General features: G+C 39.9%; 2 protein-coding genes across 2 annotated transcripts; one reads left to right on the plus strand and one right to left on the minus strand.

Moving 5' to 3' along the window:
• The first annotated feature begins 4,237 nt into the window (after positions 1-4,237).
• On the plus strand, positions 4,238-16,662 carry ppme1 (protein phosphatase methylesterase 1). The gene is made up of 14 exons (XM_058415918.1): positions 4,238-4,972; positions 6,236-6,327; positions 6,633-6,727; positions 6,882-6,939; positions 7,081-7,132; positions 7,217-7,371; positions 10,086-10,176; positions 10,725-10,790; positions 10,874-11,000; positions 12,016-12,145; positions 14,137-14,181; positions 14,301-14,365; positions 15,562-15,629; positions 15,731-16,662. Coding segments are annotated over exons 1-14 (1,131 nt in total). The 5' UTR covers positions 4,238-4,886; the 3' UTR covers positions 15,732-16,662.
• Positions 16,663-16,929: 267 nt separating this feature from the next.
• Positions 16,930-17,898, minus strand: LOC131369330 (odorant receptor 131-2-like). Its single transcript, XM_058415919.1, has one exon. It carries the CDS (start codon positions 17,896-17,898, stop codon positions 16,930-16,932), a length of 969 nt encoding a protein of 322 aa, XP_058271902.1.
• Positions 17,899-19,140: the final 1,242 nt, after the last annotated feature.

Genomic DNA, 19,140 nt, shown 5'->3' on the forward strand with positions numbered 1-19,140 from the left:
AAACCAAGCTACAGCACACACATTATTTTTGAGCCTGTCTATCTTTTTGGTTTCATTACATGCAGCAAGCACAAACAGTTCTGTAGAGCATTAACACTGCAGTGTCACAGCCTGAAATACTGTAGCCTACAATGGAAGAAACCCACATCCCACTTGACCACATCTCACCACCTGACCACCCATGGCCTGTGACCTGACCTGCAGGATTTGTTTTACGTTGTAGAACAGAAGAATTCATATTCAGATTCCTGCTCTGTCTGTCTCAGTAACATACCATTTCATCTTACAAGAATTCAACATCATATTTGTGAAAATGTAGAAGTCAGCACATCCTGTGGTCATCATAATGGCCATTTGCTTTAATATGAATCTAATATTAGCTCTTAGCATTGAAGGATTTTATTGTGTATGTGAATAAATCTGCCATTATCTTATTTCCTGGATGGCTAGTTGCGCTTTAGTTAGCTAAGTAAGTTAATGTAATGAGCTCTTGAGCAGTAGTCTACATTAACGTTACTGATGTTATACAGCAACACAATAACCCAATAGCTCAACTTTTAGTGTTGATATTTGACCAGTCACTAAGTAACATTTCTTTTTCATAGTTTTTTTTATTATGTAAAACAGAATTGTCCATCACACACCAAAGCATTAGTTCTGAATACTGAAATATTGACTGAATTTGACCTTTTTTTCCCTCTGAATCTGTAGAGCAGCAAGTTTCTGTTAAAGTTAATAAGCTTAGATCCTCGCTGGTCATTTGTTTAAAACTGATTCCCAGGACACAGGAGTGTCCAGCACACATTAGTTATTCTGTATGAGTTACCAAGTCCAACTGTCCCGCTGTAGTACTTCATATTTTCTTTTACCGTGATGTTTATATTTTCATTTTTAAGCACTTCATATAGGAAAAAGTTTACAGACCCTGTCTTTATATAAGGGTCCTTATTCTTGTGTATTGTCCATGCAAAAATACCTGTGCCCTGTAAACACTGGGACAGACACTCACACACACACACACACACACAAATAAATAAATGTGTCATTTTATCATCTGCATAGTAAAGTGTTTTATCAGGTTTTAATTTGTTACTATCTTAAGAATAATCTAAATTTTAAATTAGGAAAACCTAATTGTTCTCAAGTCCTGCTATTGATGTACTGTACACTGAATGCAAGCAGGGACTTTGAAATCGACACAAAAAGATATTAGACACGTTTTAAATCCGTTTTCACTACAGGAATCCTTTTTCTCGACACCGTCTAGGATTGCGAATGCTTTCTGCACCTCTTTGAGAGAGATGCCTGTATTAACTCCTCTGAGTATAACTGTATGCTCAGAAACAAAACCAGATTCTTCACAGATTTCCATTTGAAGTGTTCATATGCAAAGGTTATTCAGTGAATTAAGTTAAGTACACCCTAGTACACGTGGCTAAATTTGGTTTCTTGCTCACTTGATTCTGATTTTCCTTTCTACCTTTAAAGAAGCAGGACTTACATTCTTGTTCCTTTAGATGGTGCCATAAAATGCAATAAATCACTTCTTACAAGTCTGTGAACAGTGAAGAGAACAAACTCTCTTCATATATAGAGAGATATTTATTTACACTGAGTAAATACTAAACAATCATCTTAAATGATGTCTGGTATTGTACATTAAACAGGTAAGTCTCCAGTACAGGTATCTTCTTGGTCCTAAGTGGTGCTACGGTCGGAAATACTTCATAAATGTTTCCTACAAGTCACTGTGTCAATGTTAAAGTTTAACAAAACATGTTCTGAAGCTGAACACCTGTTCTGAAGTCAGTCCAATCGGAGTGAGTTAACTCAAAATGTTAGCGTTAGTGTGTCAGTATTAATCTGGATATGCTGGACAAACAAGTCTGATCCATGGAGGCCCCACCTCACAACTTACAGGACTTAAAGGATCTGCAGCTAGCATCTTGGTGCCAGATCCCACAGCACACCTTCAGGGATCTAGTGGAGTCCATGCCATGACGGGTCAGGGCTGTTTTGGCAGCAAAAGGGGGACCAACACAATATTAGGTAGGTGGTCATAATGTTATGCCTGATTACAAGGGTGTAACTTTGGTTTGAGAAGTGTGGGGGGGGGCACAAAATGGGGGAAATTTCCTCATTTCCTGCATTTACATACATTTAGGGACTACGGTGATACACAATCCAGGAAATAACTGATTCATAGTTGATTACAATGATAAATACTGCCAAAAAAATTAGTAGGCTACTAAACTATGGATATAAAAAAGATGCCTTAATTTCATTATTGTTTAATAAGGGCCAATCACCAAGACTTGAGAGAATCATTTTATAAAGTCAAAAATGTTCACCTTACCATTAATGTTTTGTGTGTGAATAAAATGTAAATAATGGGAGACTCAATTTCCACTGTTAAACAAACGTTTATTTCAAACTGACCACTGTAGCTGAAAATGTAAAATAAATCACAGGACGTCTGTCAGAGACACATCCATCAAACCGCAGGGGTTTAGAATAGAAACAGCAGAAAGCTTTTATGTGTGTGTTACATCACTATTGTGTAATATCAGGTGCAGATAGACAGCAGCAACATTAATTTGTAATTATATGGAAATGTTGATCATTACTTTAATAATTGTCTCTCATGCATAAACAACCACCAATAGTTAATGAACAAATTAAAATATTTACATTCCTGCTGTTAATTTTCTGTGTAGCACAAATACCTAAAGTAGATCATTTTTATGCCTCCAACACTGTATTATAGCAGGGTAGGAATAACCATCTGTACTCCTTACTTCTGTAACCCAAAAGGATGGGACATTAATAATACAATAGATACAGTACTTATTTGGTCCAGAGGATGAAAGATTCACACACAAACTCACAAACATAAAAGATTTTTAAAAAAGGGATAATGGGATTTTGAAAAGTGGGGGGGGGCATGCCTCTGTCCCCAGTGGAAATGACTCCCCTGCAAGTATTCAATGCACTGTATTTTGCATTATATTTATTATAACTAATATATGTCCATCCATCCATTTTCTATACCCGCTTTATTCCTAATTAGGGTCACAGGGATCTGCTGGAGTCTATCCCAGCACACATTGGGTGAAAGGCAGGGGTACACCCTGGACAGGTCACCAGTCCACCACAGGGCCACATATAGACAGACAACCACACACACTCACACACACTCGTATGGGCAATTTAGAATTACCAATCAACCTAATGTACATGTTTTTGGACTGTGGGAGGAAACCGGAGTAAACCCACACAGGCACGGGGAGAACATGCTCCACACAGAAAGGCCCCCGTCTGTTCGAACCCGGGATTCAAACCCAGGACCTTCTTGCTGTGAGGCAACAGTGCTAACCACTAAATAAAATTCTTCATAAATGCTTGGTGTTTTCTCAAAACATAGAAAACAGTAAACGTTCCGATGTGAATCGGTTTAAACTGTGAGGAATACCGAAACATCACAGGATCTGTAAAGGTGAGTCAAATAAAAGAAACTATACTAAATTTAGAAACGTAAAAAAATTACTTCTGGTACATTATCCTCAATAAACCCTTCCACTGCTACCTTATACCTGACAACAGTAATCAGTACAATCTTTTTTGACTCACCCTCGATCGATAAGTAACACGGATCGGCTTTTACATAAAAGAGTCGGTTCAAAGAATCGACTCGCGAACGACACATCTCTGTGCTTTTAAGGCTTGGTCACACTACAAGACTTTAACCGTCGGCAGATCGCTTTGCTGTTCAGACTACATGACTTCACTGTATGTCTTTTTGTCCTTGTGGTGTTCACACTACGCGACGCTTCGTAAATGATCCACAAGAGAGGGTCACACACCACACCATCTGACAACAACTCGTCACCCAACGCCATCCCCAACACACGTTTTGTCACGAAAACACACGCGACAGGTGGATCCGGAAATGACGCGAGACTTTCAGTAGAGGTTTCTTTTGAAAATGGATGGAGTCTCGCTCTAGATAAATGTTAATTTATTAAAATAAATGTTGTGTCCACACTATTTTTGAAGCCATGTTGCTGCTGCTATTTTTCTTCCGGTGACCTCAACACTGTTGACTTGCTCTCTCATTGGCTGGAGGTCGTAGCTACAATTGACACCACGTGATGTCGAGTCGGCCGACCGTCCCAGATATTTAACACGCCATATATCTGGATTTTGTCTGCGAGGTGTCAGCGAGCCTCTTTGATGCGTCGTTGAGTAGATCACACATAAAGATTGCTGAGTGCTGATCACCCGCTGATTTTCCCACGAGCACAGACCGATCTGTCGGCGAGCTCGTTAATTTACAAATCGGGCTTAAAATCCTGTAGTGTGAACTAGGCTTTAGTCTTTCAATCGAATCGATTGTCATGATTCAGTATCAAGGATGAAGTTAGTGTGTTTAAATTAGAATTACATTCAAGCAAACTTTTGTTGTTGTTTTTTGAAAACCATCTCAGTAAATAGACCTTAACAGCTAACTCCAATGGTGTGTCTAAAAACAGACGCTCAGCATGTCACTCCAGCATTACCTCATCTTCTTTCGGGGGCGCTACGTCTTTGCGGTCCTTAGACGATGCGTATTATGGGAAATGTAGTTTTCATACAGACACAGCGCATATGCGTTGTACAGTAGAGCAACAGTTTGTCGCCTCCGTTTCCCACAATCCTGAGCTGAGAAGGCTCACTGGTGGGTGGTGGCTTTTGCTTGTGTGGGGTTTGGTTAGATTTCTGTAGCTACCTTTGTAAACTAGCTGCTAACTAGCTTTAAACTAGTCACATAGGGTTTATAAAAAACACCTTTATGGTGCAACGACAAGCAGCTTTTGCTAAGGAAAGGTGTTGAACTTAATTACAGAATGGAGAGACAGTTGCATTTGAATTTGTTAGCTTCCAGACCCCCGACGGCAGGAGGTTTACAGTCGGGCTCGAAAATGAAAATGGGGTGAGTTTGGAGTTTAAGAAAGATAAATAAACAAACACGAACATTTGGACATTTGTTATTGGAGCTAGCTAAGCGGGTAATTTCAGTGCGTTTATCGTGTGTGTGGGTTAGCTAGCCTAGCCGGCTTCTTCTGTCAATCTCTTCAACACTAATGTCACGACTTTAGTAGATTGACACAAATTGGATCTATATAGCATCTATCTATCTATCTATCTATCTATCTATCTATCTATCTATCTATCTATCTATCTATCTATCTATCTGTCTGTCTGTCTGTCTGTCTGTCTGTCTTGCAAGCAAAGCGATTCTGTTTACTATATGTAGTCTAGGGTTGGGCGATATGATGACAATTATCGATATCGTGATTAATTGTGCCAATATAATTTAAAAAATAATAATATTAAAGTGTTTAATTGATTTTTTTGTCTTTAGTGTTAATTAAAACATAAATGAACAAAGTAATGCCTAATTCAGGTAGATTAAACATCAATCAGTTTTGAGAGGAGTAAACAGAGGTTTACTCCTCTCAAAACTGATTGATGTTTAATCGTACAATTTAATATCTACCTGAATTAGGCATTACTTTGTTCATTCTCCACGACTGTCACGTGCTGTTTTTTTACTGCTGATATAACAAAAGTACTATATCACAGTGCTTGGTAAAACATTTCTATATTGCGATATCGCAGCAGTAAAAAAAACAGCACGTGACAGTCGTGGAGAATCAAATTCATGAGCAGCAAATCCCTGATTCCAGTAATAATGCTTCTATAAGAAATGATGTAGCATGTCAAACTAAAAAATGCAAAAAGAAAACCAAATACATGATTCAGAACAGAGTATAAAAATGACTGTACTTTAGTGCATTGACCTCCAGTCCTCTTTGCAGAACGGACAGTCCTCCCTGCCTTTGTCCTCACTTTCCTTCACATTTTCCCCTATTAATTGAATTCAGAACATTAACAAAGATATTGGAATATTCTGGCATGTTAGGCGACATTGAGATATAAGAATCACTGACACCTCGAACTACGAGGATATTGAATTCCTTCCTTCCTTCCTTCTCTTCAGCCTAGGTGTAGATCATTGACACAGAATATGTCAGCTCTTAAGAAGCTTCAGTCTTAAACCTACGATTGTGCAGTGAAGTTCAGGTTCAAATAAATGTCCTAAGAGTTTCTATAATGCCACTTATTCTTTATTATACTTGCACTCTACTTTTCTTATGACACTTGTGCTTTTCTTCTCTATTTTGGCACCCAGACCTGGGAGAAAGCGTGACTTCTCTCCCCTGCCCTGGAGTCAGTATTTTGAAACCATGGAAGATGTGGAAGTGGACAATGACAACAGCAAAGACATATCCTTTATTTTCCTTTAGTGTGGTATTTTGACACGTACTTTAACTCTTAGATTACATTTATTCTAACGTTTATTTCTTGTCCAGTTATGAAAGAAAAATTAACAACCGTGACACATTCTGGGCTAGTGATTTGTACACCTTTCTTTAATCATATCCAGGCCCTATTCATTTACTAATTTGGATGTACTCATTGATTGGAAAGACCATTTGAATTCCGTTGTTTCCAGACCCACAGTGCATCATGATGTGTTATGCTTTGTTGTCTGCTTTGGCCTGTTCACCCTTCCCTGACTCCTGTGCACACATTCAGGATCTACAGCAGTGGTTCTCAGGGTCCGGTGCTGCTTCTGCTTCATGGAGGAGGCCACTCGGCTCTCTCCTGGGCTGTCTTCACTGTTAGTGTCCTCAGCATCTCACCTTCCATACATATGCTATCATTATGGTTTACTTTATAAAGCAGTGACTCATTTATCTTTTGTATAACATTACAATACGGTGGTATTCAGAATGAAGGATAAAGCTCAGTGTGTTGGTTATTTGCTTTAACAGGGAGTGATATGTAGCAGGATTAAGTGCAGGGTTGTGGCTATGGATCTCAGGGCACACGGTGAGTGATGACTAATTCCTTTCACTAAAAAAAATACAGTTTCCTTTTCATTTCTTCTCTTGTACTGTGTATAGCTATGCAAAGGCTTCTATTATGCAGTAAATGATTGCTCTGTACCTGCACATGTTTTAACATCTCTAGGAGACACAAAAGTGAGAAACCCAGAAGACCTGTCAGCTGAAACAATGGCCAAGTGAGTCCTTAGACCATTTTGAAAGAGTGCTCTAGGACCTTATGTATTCATTTAAACTGATATTTGAGCTTTTTGATCATACAGGGATGTTGGAAAAGTTGTTGAAGCTCTCTATGGTGAAAACCCACCCCCAATAATGATGATCGGTCACAGCATGGGTGGAGCAATAGCGGTCCACACTGCCGCAGCCAATCACGTGCCGTCGTTGCTTGGCCTTTGTGTGATTGATGTAGTGGAAGGTAGAATTTTTTTGTATTTTTTTTTTTTTTTTTTTTTTGGGAGAATGATCCAGTTTTCCAATAGATATTGGTTACAACACAGTACTACATTTCAGGAAACTGGAGCAATCTTCTGTTAACAGTGTTTATACTACACAATATACTAAAGTATATAAAACTGTATTGCCAAAAGTTTTGGGACACCCCTCCAGATCATGGAGTTCAGGGGTTGGGCTCGGCCCCTTAGTTCCAGTGAAAGAAACTCTTCAAGATTCAAGAAGCTTTATTGTCATTTCAACCACATATAGCTGACGCAGTACATAGTGAAATGAAACAACGTTTCTCCAGGACCTGGTGCTACATAAACATACAACAACAAAGTTCAACACAAAAACAACACCACAGAGCTAGGACAGAAGTGTGTCTTAGCCACGTAAAGTGCACAGTGTGCAGCTAGGTGCAAACAGAGCATAGACAAGACAGTGCAAAAAAGACAACACAAAAAGAACACAGGACACTTAGCGCCGAAAAGAAAGAAAAGAACATGTGTACTGGAATGTAAGTGAAATAAGATAAGATAAAGTGAAATGATGTAAAAAAAAAAAAAATTGTGCAAAAATACACAGCAGCGGTTGAGGTAGTGCAAATAGAAATAAACATAAATATGACTATAGCAGCGGATGACAGGTAGAGGTAGTGCAATAAGTATGAACAATATAAATTGTGTGTGTGTGCGTCCACACAGTCAAGAGAGAGAGTGTGTGTATCTGTGTGTGAGAGAGACAGAGTGTTGATATACAGTTCAGTCCTGAGTGAGAGTGTGTGTGTGTGTGTGTGTGTGTGTGTGAGAGTGTAGAACAGTTCAGTCCAGGGTGTTGAGCCTGATGGCTTGAGGAAAGAAACTGTTACACAGTCTGGTTGTGAGGGCCCGAATGCTCCGGTACCTCTTTCCAGATGGCAGGAGGGTGAAGAGTGTGTGTGAGGTGTGTGTGGGGTGTGTAAGAGTGTGTGTGAGGGGTGTGTGGGGTGTGTAAGAATGTGTGTGAGGGGTGTGTGGGGTTAGCCACAATGCTGTTAGCTTTGCGGATGCAGCGTGTGGTGTAAATGTCCATGACAGAGGGGAGAGAGACTCCGATGATCTTCTCAGCTGTCCTCACTATCCGCTGAAGGGTCTTGTGATCTGAGATGGTGCAGTTCCCAAACCAGGCAGTGATGCAGCTGCTCAGGACGCTCTCCATGGTCCCTCTGTAGAACACAGTCAGGATGGGGGAAGGGAGATGGGCTTTCCTCAGCCTCCTCAGGAAGTAGAGGCGCTCCTGGGCTTTATTGGTGATGGAGCTGGTGTTGAGTGACCAGGTGAAGTTCTCCGCCAGATGGACACCAAGGAATTTGATGCTCTTGACGATCTCCACAGAGGACCCATCGATGGACAGCGGAGAGTGGTCACACTGTGCTCTCCTGAAGTCAACAACCATCTCTTTGGTCTTGTCAACGTTCAGAGAGAGGTTGTTGGCTCTGCACCAGGCTGTTAGATGTTGCACCTCCTCTCTGTATGCTGACTCGTCGTTCTTGCTGATGAGACCCACCACGGTCGTGTCATCAGCGAACTTGACGATGTGGTTGGAGCTGTGCATTGCTGCACAGTCGTGAGTCAGCAGAGTGAACAGCAATGGACTGAGCACACAGCCCTGAGGAGCTCCAATGTTCAGTGTGGTGGTGCTGGAGATACTGCTTCCGATCCGGACTGACTGAGGTCTCCCAGTCAGGAAATCCAGGATCCAGTTGCAGAGAGAGGTGTTCAGGCACAGCAGACTCAGCTTCTCAATCAGCTGCTGAGGGATGAGTGTGTTGAATGCTGAACTGAAATCTATGAACAGCATTCGAACGTAGGAGTCTTTACAGTCCAGGTGTGTGAGGGCCAGATGGAGGGTTGTGGTGATGGCGTCATCCGTGGAGCGGTTAGGACGATACGCAAACTGCAAGGGGTCCAGCGAGGGTGGTAGCTGTGAATTGATGTGCCTCATGACGAGCCTCTCGAAGCATTTCATCACGATTGGTGTGAGTGCGACGGGACGATAGTCATTGAGGCAGGAAACCGTAGACTTCCTTGGCACAGGGACGATGGTCGTTGTCTTGAGGCACGTAGGGATGATGGAGCTGCTCAGCGAGATGTTGAAGATGTCAGTGAAGACATCTGCTAGCTGCTCTGCACACTCCCTGAGAACTTTGCCAGGAATGTTGTCTGGTCCAGCAGACTTCCGTGGGTTAACTCTGCATTAGAGTGGAGACTGTGAGCCAGACCTTCTCATCCAACATCAGTGCCTGACCTCACAAATGTGCTTCTAGAGGAATGGTCAAAAATTCCCATAAACACACTCCTAAACCTTGTGGAAAGCCTTCCCAGAAGAGTTGAATCTGTTCTAGCTGCAAAGGGCGGGACAAGTTTTGACCTGGCTCACAGTCTCCGCTCTAATTCACCCCAAAGGTGTTCTATGGGGTTGAGGTCAGGACTCTGTGCAGGCCAGTCAAGTTCCTCCACACCAAACTCACTGAAATGAAAATGTCTTGGTATGAAGCTGAAACATTAAGAGTTCCTTTCACTGGAACTAAGGGGCCGAGCCCAACACCTGAATTCAATTATTTGGGGGGGTGTGCTGAAACCTTTGGCAATATAGTGTGTATATATAAATAATCTGCTTCCATCATTGTGCACTTGTTCTGATTATTCTGTTTAGGTACAGCGATGGATGCCTTAAACAGTATGCAGAATTTTTTAAGGAGTCGACCAAAAACTTTCAAGTCAGTGGAGAATGCCATTGAGTGGAGGTATGTTACAATACTGTGTTTACGTTTAGAACAGAATAGATGTGTCTTTCAGGCTATAACTTATTCTATAGATAGAGAAAATCTGCACTGTGTTGTTATTAAAGTGTACATTACTCCTGCCAGTAAGGTAAAGTGTGTATGTCAAAAAATGATTCAATTATATAGGGCATAAAATACAACAGGGCCATGTGATGCATTTGATCATTTTATCACTCCTCTTAATGTTCTGAAATGTCTGTGAAACAATATATTTCCTGTTATCACTCATAACAAGAGTTGTTACCTTTTACCAGCCTCGTGTTTTTTCTCTAGTGAAGTTACTGACACTGAAGACTCCTTCCAAAAACCCTAACTATATGCCTCCACAAGGAAAACTTCATAATAACATGATTTTAAAAAATAAAAAAATGTGTATTAAAAAAACTGATTACCAAACTTAAATATCAACTGTATGGAAAATACTGAAAAAGGTTGTAATTTTAATAATTGCAAATGTATGTCATGGCAAGTTGTGTTTTCTCACTCATTGTTCTGTGTATTAATGTAAGTGTAAAGAGCGGCCAGATCAGGAATATCGAGTCTGCACGTGTGTCTATGGTTGGACAAGTAAAAAAGTAAGTGCTTACTACATTTGTTCCATATTGTTAAGAGAGCTATTTCTGTGCAGTCTAAAAATATTATTATTATTTTTTTTTAGATGTGATGAGCCTTTGAGCAGTCCTGGCATTTCTAAAAGCATTAGTGAAGGCATCATTGAGGAAGAGGAGGAAGAGGAGGAAGATAGTGAGTCCAACCTCAAAAGGAAGAAAGAAGATGACCAAGAGGTAACAGCTGATGATTTGGGATCACTATTTTTTTATTTTTATTTTTTTTGTGCAGTAGTATTCTGATAAACATCAGTGCTTTTTAGCCTTTCCTGTTCACTGTAACGAACGAATGAGTGCAATGAACGTGCGAGATAAATCTCTGTGTGTCATATTACACAGCATGTCCCACTTGCTGCTAAAATGCATTGTTGCAAATGAAAAGAAGTGAGCGTGTGCAGCACAGAAACTTGTGTCCCAAAACAAAGCCCTTAAAGCTCAATGGCCAGCCTTATAAAAAGCAAAGAATTTTTAATTGTGCAGTTTACTGTATAACTGGCTTCATATAGCATAACTTTTCCAGACTTCCATTACCCAAAAATGATTTGCCTCACTACTAGTTATGCAACCCATATTAGAAAGCTCTTCATTTTGACAAACACTAGTACGAGACACTTCACAGTTTAATGGCTTATTCTATTATTTTGGATGTCATTTTATGCTCCTAGATTAGAGATCTTATTTAGTTTGCCATTATGTTCACATTCAGGTACTTCTTTAAATAGTTCCTTAACTGATCTTTCAGGCTTCTGAAACCTTTGCCCAACATTCTTATTAGTTCTTTTCCACTTAAAAGGGGCTGGTGCCAGTATCTAACCTAGCTTCAAAACTGAGCCATTCTGGAGCAAAAAACTTGCCACCAAGAGCATGCCAGGTGGTATGATTTTGTTGCCATGGCAACAGATTTAATGATATTTAATTAGTGAAATTAACATCACAGCCACGAAACCATGTCCTGCTTTTTTTTATAGCCACTTCAAAGAGAATATGTGGTAGCATATTGCAGCTGAAGGCTTCGATTCTGGGTGGCACCAGAAGCACAGCTTTTTAATAAAAGTGTATTCCATTCATCTTCCATATCACAGAGCTCTTGTAACTGGTAGAACCCTAAGCAAAGGGTTTACAGGTTTCTAGCAGCAGCATGTCAGTGGAAAATGTGTGCTGTCATGAAAATCACTGTAGGTTTGATCCTCAGGTGAAGAAAGAGAGCCTGTACACCTGGCGGATTGAGCTGTCTAAGACGGAGAAGTACTGGGAGGGCTGGTTCAGAGGCCTGTCCTCTCTCTTCCTCACATGTCCTGTGCCAAAGCTACTGCTACTGGCTGGTGAGCAAACCAAATGCCACTTTTTTCACTTTTGATTTATGTAGGCATTAATAACAAATTAAAACTAGCTTAAATCTTTGTTACTATGTAAGTGATAGACATTTATATTTCTGGCAGATGCTCGTATCCAGAGCGACAATGCATCAAATTTTATACATGCATATACACTATATTGCCAAAAGTATTCGCTCACCCATCCAAATAATCAGAATCAGGTGTTCCAATCACTTCCATGGCCACAGGTGTATAAAATCAAGCACCTAGGCATGCAGACTGTTTTTACAAACATTTGTGAAAGAATGGGTCGCTCTCAGGAGCTCAGTGAATTCCAGCGTGGAACTGTGATAGGATGCCACCTGTGCAACAAATCCAGTCGTGAAATTTCCTCGCTCCTAAATATTCCACAGTCAACTGTCAGCTGTATTATAAGAACGTGGAAGTGTTTGGGAACGACAGCAACTCGGCCACGAAGTGGTAGGCCACGTAAACTGACGGAGCGGGGTCAGCGGATGCTGAGGCGCATAGTGCGAAGAGGTCACCAACTTTCTGCAGAGTCAATCGCTACAGACCTCCAAACTTCATGTGGCCTTCAGATTAGCTCCAGAACAGTGCGCAGAGAGCTTCATGGAATGGGTTTCCATGGCCGAGCAGCTGCATCCAAGCCATACATCACCAAGTGCAATGCAAAGCGTCGGATGCAGTGGTGTAAAGCACGCCGCCACTGGACTCTAGAGCAGTGGAGACGCGTTCTCTGGAGTGACGAATCGCGCTTCTCCATCTGGCAATCTGATGGACGAGTCTGTGTTTGGCGGTTGCCAGGAGAACGGTACTTGTCTGACTGCATTGTGCCAAGTGTAAAGTTTGGTGGAGGGGGGATTATGGTGTGGGGTTGTTTTTCAGGAGCTGGGCTTGGCCCCTTAGTTCCAGTGAAAGGAACTCTGAATGCTTCAGCATACCAAGACATTTCGGACAATTCCATGCTCCCAACTTTGTGGGAACAGTTTGGAGCTGGCCCCTTCCTCTTCCAACATGACTGTGCACCAGTGACCAAAGCAAGGTCCATAAAGACATGGATGACAGAGTCTGGTGTGGATGAACTTGACTGGCCTGCACAGAGTCCTGACCTCAACCCGGTAGATCACTTTTGGGATGAATTAGAGCGGAGACTGAGAGCCAGGCCTTCTCGTCCAACATCAGTGTGTGACCTCACAAATGTGCTTCTGGAAGAATGGTCAAAAATTCCCATAAACACACTCCTAAACCTTGTGGACAGCCTTCCCAGAAGAGTTGAAGCTGTTATAGCTGCAAAGGGTGGACCGACGTCATATTGAACCCTATGGATTAGGAATGGGATGTCACTTAAGTTCATATGCAAGTCAAGGCAGGTGAGCGAATACTTTTGGCAATATAGTGTGTGTGTATGTATGTATGTATGTATGTATATATGTGTATATATATATATATATATATATATATATATATATATATATATATATATATATATATATATATATAAATATAATATACAGTTCTTGACAACACAACATACAAGCTTCAAAATGACCTCAGTGGCTAGCTATATACACTTTATTGCCTATATTGACACCCCTCCAAATCGTTGAATTCAGGGGTCAGACACGGCCCCTTAGTTCCAGTGAAAGGAACTCTTATATCTGCAAAGGGTGGGACAACTCCGTATTATATTCATGTGCATGTAAAGGCAGATGTCCCAAAACTTTTGGCAATTCAGTGTATCTTAAACACGACACATTTTATCAAATGCTTTAATGCCTTGTGATTACTTTGCATATGACTGAGTTTGATCAATGTTCAGTGTGTTGCCTCTTGCTGATGCCAGAATCACAGCTTCGATTTGGGATCTTCTACAGAAAATAAATAACTGGATACCACTTCAGATGTGAATGAATGTTTCAAGTATTCCATAATGTGGAAATAAACAATGTACTCTTTTTTTTTTTTTTTCTCCCCAGGTATTGACCGACTGGATAAAGACCTTACCATAGGACAGATGCAGGGTAAGTCTTAAATAATGAAAAACACAGAATATTACCTATGGCACAAAATGTTATTATTGTTATTATTATTACGTCTGTACACTTCTGTCAGTGTGCCTCAGGAGTTTTATTTTTTACAGGAAAGTTCCAGATGCAGGTTCTCCCACAGTGTGGCCATGCTGTCCATGAGGATGCACCTGAAAAAGTATGTTTCTATTAGTCATCACTGTGTGCAGCACATACACCGATCAGCCATAACATTCTGAGCCATGAGAGGTGAAGTGAATAAGACTGATGATCTCCTCATCATGGCACCTGTTAGTGGGTGGGATATATTAGGCAGCAAGTCAACATTTTGTCCTCAAAGTTGATTTTAGAAGCAGGAAAAATGGACAAGCTTAAGGATTTGAGCGAGTTTGACCAAAAGGGCCAAATTGTGATGGCTACTGGATCAGAGCATCTCCAAAACTGCAGCTCTTGTGGGGTGTTCCCGGTCTGCAGTGGTCAGTATCTATCAAAAGTGGTCCAAGGAAGGAACAGTGGTGAACCGGTGACAGGGTCATGGGCGGCCGAGGCTCATTGATGCACGTGGGGAGAGAAGGCTGGTCCGTGTGATCCGATCCAACAGACGAGCTACTGTTGCTCAAACTGCTGAAGAAGTTAATGCTGGTTCTGACAGAAAGGGGTCAGAATACACAGTGCAGGACGGGTCAGGGCTGTTTTGGCAGCAAAAGGGGGACCGACGTTATATTAGGCAGGTGGTCATAATGTTATGCATGATCGGTGTATTTAGTTGCTTCTTTAGCTATTTACATAATTTTTTTCATTTTTATGTTGTCAACCAGGTGTTGAAATACACAAACACACAATCTGAAAACATTTTAACCTCATTTATCAAACTGGATAGAAACAAATTTGTCAAATCATTGCAGGTGCATTTACACAAGAAATAGGGTATTCAATAAATACCATAGAGAGTGTGTAAATTTGCATGTGTTATAATGGAAACCTCAGTTGGTTCTCTATAAAGAGTTACCTTTGAGTTATCTGCATCTGTTTTCTCCTACAAGTTGTCCAGCTTGTTTATTTCAGCTGCACACACACATTTAATGAAAATTCTATGGAACTGGAGTTGTTCTGTATTAATATCTTAAATGAACTCTGTGCTATGAATATTAATTTATAGGTGATCTTCATTTATTAACATGCTCATGGAAGCATGAAGACAGTGTTCCTGAATTTGTTTTAAGTCTGGCAAGAATTTTTAGTTAGGCCTAGTTAAGAAAACACCAGCATTCTCATTAATAATCGATAACCTAATCCACATTGGGCTTTATCTCATGTGGCGTTTGTTTATATGTGATTACCTGCTCTCAGTGTCTTAATCCTTTTTTTTAACAGGTAGCTGATGCTTTAGCCACCTTTATGGTGCGGCATAAGTTCACCGAATTTAAAGAAGACTTCCCCTGGTAGGTGACGATGCCTTTAGTGAGATTATGATCTTACAGATTGTAGTGATCTGTTTACTGATTCGAGATTGTTTTGCCTTCTCTCTGTGTTTGTGACGTAGACGACGTACAGTCTCCGCTAGCCTTCGTCCATCAGCTTGGTGCAATGAAAGTGATGAATCCCATTCTCCTTATCTCTGTTGCTCTTCATCAGCAAGTACAGTACTACCACCAACATGCCATCATCTCTGCTGCAAATCCTTCTTAGCACTTCATTCTTAAAATAATGTTTTGTTAATTTCGATTAAATTAGGTATGTTTGTTGTTGTTATGATCATAACTGTAGGATGTGTAGATCTTATGCTAAGATTGTAAGATCACTGAAACTGGCAGAGTTTATTTATTCTTATTTTCTTCTATAAGTATTTTTCTTCATTTGCATTTCATCCAATGCCTTGCTTGTTTGTTGTTAAAAATTATGATGACTGCGTCATGTGTTCTATGTGTTATTCATTGTCAATTTTCAAGAAGGGTTAAAAAAAAAAAAAAAAAAAAAAAAATGTTGAAACAATTTGTACATTGACTTTCATGTGATTTACATTTCAGGAATATCGTCTCATGTATGCACAAATTGTCCATATATATATATATATAAGAAAAGAAAATGTTGTAGGATGTTGTACACGTCAACATTCTTTCATTGGGCCATATTTATAAAACTTATATTTATCAAGCACTATTTAACATAGTCCCAAAGTCATGCCTGATGTCACCGAATAGATTTCAGCTCATAATCTAGTATTATAAAATAATCTTGAGTACATATAGCATTTGTAAGTTTGTTTTTTATTCTAAATCAGCATAAATTTGACAAATACTTGTAACAGAAGTCTAAATAATATATAAATTGAGCCTGAGGTGGGCAATATTTGTTAGAGTAGTTTTATGTAGCTTGATCAGTGCAGCAAAAAACAAAAAAAAAGATTAGACAACAGTTTGTATTGAACTGATTATTAAAATTAAATAAATGTCAGAACTTAGCTGAGCAGCCAGAGTACGCATCAAGCCCTTTGTTTTTGTTCACACAGACACTCACTATTCAGGTTTAATATAAAGCATATGGTTGAGTAGGATTATCTGTGCTTGACGAAGCTGAAAACATGTCAGAGTTTAAGTTACCTTTAAGTTACAAGGTATAACTGCTACACTTTCTCTGCACAGGGTATCTTTAAAGTAAATGCATCATCTATATTGTATATGCGATCAGATGATATGCACTTGGTATATGGTATAAAGTTAAAGCTGAACAAATGCCTTTAATTCAGTGTACATTGACAGAAGGTTTGTGTTTGCCTGTGGCACAGCGAAAGTAGTACATGAATAAGGGGCGTACAGCATCGTCTCTCAGTCCATAGATGAGTGGGCTTAAGCAGCGTGGCAAGATCAACACAAATAAATAGTTTAGATAACGCAGGTCCATGAAGAGAATGCTGCTGGTGCTGGCCATTGCTGCAGCCCGCTCTATAATGCTGTAGAGAAAGGAAGTAAGGCACAGGCCCAGCTGAATGATGTGCAGCAGCACGGTCTTGTGGGCTTTCGCAGCAGATTCTTTATTGGAGGAAAGGGACCTGGCTGTGATCAAAATGCTGACATAAGTGAAAAGGATAATCACAGACACTGACACAAAATAGAAAACGTAAAAGCCCTGTAAAACATCTGCTTGCCATGGCTTCTTAAAAAGTCTTTCTCTTGTGCAGAATATTTGTGAAGATAGAAAGTTAGAGTCCAGCACTAATCCATATAGAAAGTCAATTATGAAGTTTATGGAACCAATAAACCAAATGGCTGCAATGGCGATATGAGTCCTTTTCTGAGTGGCTATTTCAGCATGTCTTAGAGGAAAGCGTATGGCCACATAACGCTCTAGTGACATCACAGCCAGGTTTAAAGGTGCGTTATTGAAAGTCGTAGATGACACAAAAACCAGAAAAGCACAAGCGACTGTAATTAATTTGAAGAAGGACAGACTGAAGATGTACAGCATGGAGGTAACTATGAGCTGAATCGAGTCATTGAGGAGCATGTGGGTAAAGAGGATGTAGCGTGGAGTCTCTTTAAAAACAGGTTTGCTCCAGAGAGTGTAGACCATGATGGCATTCAAATAAGTAAAAAAAAGCGACATTATTGTTGCAACACTAACTTTTGAGAGCGGTCCCTCGGTCAGTGCAACCTGAAACATTTGTTGATGTATAAACAAAACCTCTGCTGTGCTGTCATTAGTGACTGCCATAATATTATACAAACCATGAGCACACAGACATAATCTGACAAAACAGGATTAGTCACTGCAAGTTAACGCAGATGACAATTTATAAAGAGAATAGACAACATTTTGCAAATTATATGGAAGGATATGACAAATGTCCAGTGCTGGAGAATGAAAGGTGTTCAGTAAGATGTGAGTACAGCCCTGAAGAGCAGGATAGTCTTGACCTGATCTTTATATAATAGACAACATGGTGACCCCAGAGAGAGATGATGACAAAAGGTAGGCTTGATCTGAATATGCATTTCTGTTCGTCATACAGTGCTTATTTCTATATGAATAATAGATATAAACATGAAAATTGCAATACTTAACCAAAATCAATAGTTCAGTGTTTAAAATCATATAGATAGATAGATAGATAGATAGATAGATAGATAGATAGATAGATAGATAGATAGATTTTCATGTTTTATGTTATCCAAGGTATTCATAAATATGCACCATAAAAAATATTAGATTTTTTTAATGGAAAGCTATTATTTTTATTTACCATCTGTGAAGGATCAGATAAAGCAGATATAACAAAGCAGTTACTTTACCATAATGTGTTCATTTGGGGTTGGTCATTAAAATACAGCAAGTGACCTTAAGCTTGCAAACCTGTAATTAATTTTGAGGTAAACAAACAATAAACAATAAAATAATTCAAAAGGGGAAAACACCATGGAGGCTTTGGGGAACCAAACACACTGCAAATAACAGGTTTTTTTATTAATTAATTAATTTTGGCCATCATGCACAAACTTGCAAAGCAGTTTTGACTAAAACATTCAGATAATCCATATGCAGATGATAAACAATGTGGTCAGATTAATTCCTTATAATTTGTAAAGTATTCATAGTGTATGTGTTATAAAGGATGTGCTTCAGGATCCCAACTCTCCAGATTACAGAACAGTGCCTCAGCTACACACTTTGTGGAGATCATCCTCAGGAGCACTGCTTCATGATATTGTGTCTACTAGAACTAATACAAAGTGTTATCATAAAACTGACTGTCCTAAAGATATAATACAATAACAGTCTTTGGAAGGGGATCTTGATTCTAGTTATGTGTATCTGCAAGGACTTGGTTTCCGGTGGGAAAATCACCTTCCAAGGAAGGAACAGTGGTGAACCGGTGACAGGGTCATGGGTGGCCGAGGCTCATTGATGCACGTGGGGAGAGAAGGCTGGCCCGTGTGATCCGATCCAACAGACGAG

Source organism: Hemibagrus wyckioides, linkage group LG18 (genome assembly GCF_019097595.1).
Source record: "Hemibagrus wyckioides isolate EC202008001 linkage group LG18, SWU_Hwy_1.0, whole genome shotgun sequence".
In the NCBI taxonomy this organism is placed as follows: Eukaryota; Metazoa; Chordata; class Actinopteri; order Siluriformes; family Bagridae; genus Hemibagrus; species Hemibagrus wyckioides.

Excerpts from the sequence above, each read along its gene's own strand:
- LOC131369330 (XM_058415919.1), bottom strand. The coding sequence starts at position 17,898 with ATGGCAGTCACTAATGACAGCACAGCAGAGGTTTTGTTTATACATCAA.
- ppme1 (XM_058415918.1), top strand. The coding sequence starts at position 4,887 with ATGGAGAGACAGTTGCATTTGAATTTGTTAGCTTCCAGACCCCCGACG. Across the intron at positions 6,728-6,881 it reads TCTCCTGGGCTGTCTTCACT|GGAGTGATATGTAGCAGGAT; the intron begins GTTAGTGTCCTC and ends TTGCTTTAACAG. Across the intron at positions 10,791-10,873 it reads ATGGTTGGACAAGTAAAAAA|ATGTGATGAGCCTTTGAGCA; the intron begins GTAAGTGCTTAC and ends ATTTTTTTTTAG.